At 38.0% G+C, this 5,494-nt stretch overlaps 1 protein-coding gene across 2 annotated transcripts in view; it reads right to left on the minus strand.

The window, feature by feature from the left end:
- Positions 1-5,494, minus strand: part of DTWD2 (DTW domain containing 2) — a 209,822-nt gene that overhangs the window by 12,547 nt on the left and 191,781 nt on the right. For both annotated transcript variants that reach the window (XM_019517002.1, XM_019517003.1), the window contains one exon: positions 1,417-1,545. In XM_019517002.1, the coding sequence (XP_019372547.1) occupies positions 1,417-1,545 (129 nt within the window). The remainder of the gene's footprint in view (positions 1-1,416; positions 1,546-5,494) is intronic.

A 5,494-nucleotide genomic window follows, 5' to 3' on the forward strand; every position in this document is an offset into this window, starting at 1 on the left:
TCCGACCCTAAATCTATGAAACTATCTATGAAACTATGAATACTCAGAGGTATCTGAAACCATTACAAATGGAAATAAATCCAAGTGAGGGTTGGTGGGTGGACAGACAGACAGTTACATTTAGATTTACTCTTATCATCTCATTTAGAAGGAAAAGAAGAAAGATTGTATGACAGACAGGGTGGCATGAGTGCCAACGAGGGGAATGGTGAAAAGAAGCAGGCTCTGGAGCGTGACAGAATAAAGACACTGTGAGTGAGGAGAGTAAGAATTGCTAGAAACAAGTGAAGCTGACTAAGGAGGGAGAGAGTGGTTTGCAATTCAGGAAGAGGGAACTCAAATACCATGATATGACACAGGAATCTGAAGGTTGCAGACATTGGCCATGGACTCATTTCTACTAATAAGAATATACTGTACAGCTATTCAAGTTAATGTGGGCGGGGAGAGATGTACCTGGTTTGAAGAGGGAGAACTTTCTTGCAGAAACGCCCTTTTTCTTCTGCAAGAAACCCCTTGAACAGCTGTATCCTCTGTCTTTGTGCTGGAAAACAGGCTTCTCTCCCAGCACAAATGTAATGCCTGTACGTGGCCCATGCCAGAACAGAAGTGGGAGTGAATAGGGAAGTGGGAGATAGTGACTGAGAAGGATGCTAAAGGAATGAGCATGTAAAGAGAAGAGGCTGGGATACAGCTGTGCTGATAATTAAGCATGTATTTCTTCAGTCTGGTACACTACATATACAAGAAAAGTTAGAAGAAACATTCAGAAAGACATTCTGATTTCATCCAACTTTGATGATGCTAGGGCATTTCCCTGTACTGAAGGAAATGTTATGACACTAATATTTTGGATTGATTCCCTTCTGCTTGTTGCTACCATCCAAAACTCATGTCCAAATTTATCTTAGCCAACTTCTTATCATGAAAGAGCTAATCTAATTCAACTATTGACATAACTAGAAAATAATGTAATGCCACAGGCAAACTGCTAGCACTTAAAACTGTGGTGTCTTACAAGCTCCCTCAGCAGTTTGACAAAGATATTGAGTATTATGAAGGAGAGAATGGAGCCTTTGGGAATTCTGTAAATGATCCCTATAATGGATTTTGATAAAATTAGAGAGTTAACAAGTGCCTGAAAAAAAAGTTTTCTGTTAGTACTCTCTAGGTACAGTTTGTAAAGAAGAAACAGAACATTATTTCAGTACACAGCTGTTTACTACCTTTAAGTCCCTGAGGTGAAATAGCAGGATCTCATGATCTTATTCAGGTATATGTGAAAGAACTGAGCTATGTCCCTGGGTTCTGGGGAACCCTCAGTCAATAAATATGGTACTATCATTTAACATACTTAACCTTCCCCCTATTGCTCCGCTTAATAGCTGGTTTTGTTAAAATTAATTACCTACATACCTCCTGAATAGCTTCATTTTTTTCCATGATGGCAAGGGCAGTAGCTGCACATTCAAGTGTAGAAAGGCATCTGTTTGTCGGCTGGGTACGAATTACATACTGACTTGAAATATTTGTCTCCAACTGAACCTGAAAAAAAAAATATCCAACAAGGGGAAACCAGTTATTACAATGCAGCAATCCCCTCCCCCATCCACCCCCGGATAATCATTCGCTTTACCTTTCTGCTACCCTATACCTAAGAAGCCATTTGTTCTGTACTATTGCTTTTGCACTACCGGACATCTACAAGTCACAGCCATAAACAAGTAAACCACTGTGTTCGGCACTGTACAGAGAACAAGATCTCACTCCCCTGCCCAAAGAACATACAGTCTAAGTAAAACAGAAAAGACCAGTGGGAGATATGGAAAGACAGGGTGAACAAAGTAACAATGAGACAAAACTGGAATCTGCACATGAATCAGCTAGAAAATGAGCTGGCTCTTACACAAGTGACTTAGTTAATTCACCAAGTTAGTAAAGAACTGAGTAGGATTTGAACTGAAGAAGAAAACCCAATTAACAAATATGAGTTCTGGCAGAACAGCTTGGGGCAAATGTTCCAAAACTCTAGACCTTTCGACAAAAATGTTCTCCTGTCTTGCTCAAGGGACATCAGCTTGAGTACCTCTGCTAAGCCTGACTGAGGTAGAAGACGCCATCATAATTTGGCAAAAAAAATGTTGTACATTGGCCTACTGAAGGCTTCATGATGGACGCACCTCTTTGATTCTCTCTGCATTTTGATCATACTTGAAGGAGCCAGATCCTCTGACTAGATATGCAAGGGCAGACCCTGGCACTCTTGATTTTTGGGATTTAACTATCTGGAGTCAAAGTCAGACCCAAAACCTTTTGGTTACCTATATGGCTGAACTCTTTTCTTTTAGCTACTGCAACTCTTCAGCAGCATGATGCCTACCGTTAAAACTCAAAATGAATATTCTGGATGGGACATTCAGTCAGAAGATGGCACCTACACAGCCACACAGATTCGTGGCATACATTCATGTAAAGATATTTTAAAAGCTTTTTAAAAGAAAAAAGAAAAAAAAACCCACCACCACCAGCAGGTTTTATAAAAAGGATCCCACCCCAGCAAACTGCTTATTTTAGTATCTTGTATCTGTATTGCCAAGAACATGACTGGAACTTTACGAGAAGGCACAAAATCAGGTATCTTGCCTTGAACAGCTAAAAATCTAAGGACAGACTGCAAACCTTGGAAACAGAACAGCATGCAAAGAAAAGCACTGCAACTGAGCAACAATTCTGGATACAAGTCATTTAAATCAGATGTTTTAATGCATTCAAACCTGATTTTCAATATGCTACTTTAATCTAGCTGATTTTTTTCAAAAAATGTTCAGGTAACCAAAAATCAATAATCATTTTTGAAAATTAAGACATTTGGATCTTTTCTATTATTGTTGTTTTTTCTAACATAAAAATATACATTATCCTCATCAACATCATGGTTTATCTTGTATAAATATTTAAGTTCTTTTAGGTCCTCATTCCAAGTAAATGTATACACTTCAGAATATAGGGACCTGACCCCAAGAGAAGCTGAATAAAAGTAACTGGCTTCACAACAGCCAGAAAGGCTTAATGCAACTGATTATCTGGGAATATGTATGAAATATGATTTTAAATTACAGTACTTGTTCTTTTTCTTTTGTAAAAAAAAAAAATGTGAAAATATGCAAATTAATTGCACAAATTTTCTTCTAAAATAATAAAATTAATATACTACTAGAAAAGTCCAAATCCTAGTTTACATTCCATACAAAATTACACATGCTTTTTCATTATATTACACAAATGCATAAAAGTATGCTTCCATTTATAAGTACACTGAAAACAGCCACTAAAACTGAATTTATGTTGTTGGAGTATTATTTGTGATGTTTTAGAGAAAAAATATTAAACTAAATTAACGTATATAATTTATTAGGCCACTTTTGTTGGAAACTGATTTACTAACTTAAAACACGTTTGAAACTGATTTATTGACTGCCTAAAGAGATAACCACTTTATGCTATCTCTCAAGTTAAACATTTTCTAAGAAAGATAAATGTCATTCAACCATTAGACTGTTTGCTTTATCAGCTCCAAAAGCTTTTATTACTTTTATAAACAGCTGTTGAAGAATGATAGATATCATAGTATTTGTTTCTGTTTGAGGAATCAGGTATTATCCATTTATTCTTATAATTTCCATTATCTCCAGATGCTTTAAAATATCTATTTTTTTTATTATGAGTTATTGTGTATTGTAGCCTCAGTTCCATTGTTTAACATAAATCTGTTAAATTTCCCAATCCTTTGCAAAACAGAGCACTCACTTCCTTTGTACAATAAACCCTAATACATTATTACGGATGGGAAAGCCAGTTTCTATGTGTTTCGATCTTACCTCCAAAGGTCCATTTAAAGAAACCACTTCTCTGTCACCTTCATCTAACCTTACAGATTTAAATCTCTCTTCAATAAAACCTATCTCCTCACATTCATATACCTGTATACCCTTCCAGTTTCAATTCCTTTACCCTTCACCTTCTTTTTACCTCTTTCTCATTCTCCCCATTCCCTTCTCTTACCCTCCCAGTTTTGGTATGCCATCCCATCACTATACCCTGTCACTCTACCAAAATACTCCCAGGTCCTCACTTATCAGGGTTTTGGAAAAATATAAAAACACCAGGGTGCTCATGGCCTCAGTGCTCTCATTAGTGCTATGGTTTTCAGGAGCAAGAAGAATGCAAGGTTATCCATGCAAGAGCAAACAAAAAGATGTGCTCTTACCAATGGCAGGTTTTATGGTGTTATAGGGTTTTATGTATTGTGTCATGAGGATTCATTTGGTTTAAAACTGTCTATGAATGCAGAGGACTGGACTTGACAGACCAGGAGACCCCTTCCAGTCCTATGTTTCTCAAGCTTTTGAAGAAGAATCAAGTCGGTTTCCCTCAGGAATATTTCTTCAAGTACATGCATTTTGGTGTAAGCGGATACATTTCAGAGGCTGGACCGCGAGCTCTTCTAAAGCATCATTAAGCCTCTAGCAATGAGGGCTTGGCAGTACCAAGAGGAGAAACATGGAGTCATGAATCCTGTTAAGTTTTGGAGGGTTGCAGCCTGTCACAAATGTTTTCTGGTATTTTGCTGTGCTGATATTGCATGTGTGCTCTTGTTGGAAAGCCAATATTATGTTGTATTCTTTTATCTTACTGTTACCCCTGTACAGATTCTGTTATGCTGTTTATGCATATCTTTATAATTTTGGATATGGTTCAGCCAGGGGACCCATGCATGCATACTTAAAGACAATTTCCCCTCCCAGACATAAAGCAGAAGGAGAAATTATTTGAGTTCAGAATCCAAAGGCATTGTTTACCTGTAATGGGGAAATCTGCTACTCTATAGCAAAGGCATGAGAGGCATCAAGCCAGAGGAACATTAGAGAACAAATCCTGGCTACAGAAGCCAGAAACTGTCCTCTATAATAAATCCTCTGGCTGCTTGTTTTCTTACTGATTGCCTTTGGACAGAATGATTTCTGGGCAAGTGATACTCTGGAGAAGCTCTCTACCAACCTTAACATTTCTTCCTAATCCCCCCCCCAAAGTGTGTGTTGGGAGAAGGGGCGGGAGAAGAATCTACCTACAAGGTCCAGGGGACCCAAGGCTTGCCGGGGCACAGAGCTATCTCAGGGCAACCTCAGTCTGTTCCCTTGGGCAAGTGGCAACACAGTGCGGAAAACCATGGGGCTCTGGAGGTTAGCTGCTGACAGGTCTGTGACATTTATGTTATTCCTATGGTTGACTACTGCACCATTTTTGTATATTTAAAACAAGTTATAATTAAAACATATTAATGGAACATTAGACAATGAAGTAACAGACACCTAGAGAGAGACAGAAATGTATCCCTCAAATATTTTCTTCATATCCTCATACAGCCACACTGAGAAAAATAGGCAGAGGGGAATGCTTAAAATTACTTTCTGCAAACTCAGTATTATCTTTACTT

Source organism: Gavialis gangeticus, unplaced genomic scaffold (genome assembly GCF_001723915.1).
Source record: "Gavialis gangeticus isolate Ggan-Ray unplaced genomic scaffold, GavGan_comp1, whole genome shotgun sequence".
Taxonomy (NCBI): Eukaryota; Metazoa; Chordata; order Crocodylia; family Gavialidae; genus Gavialis; species Gavialis gangeticus.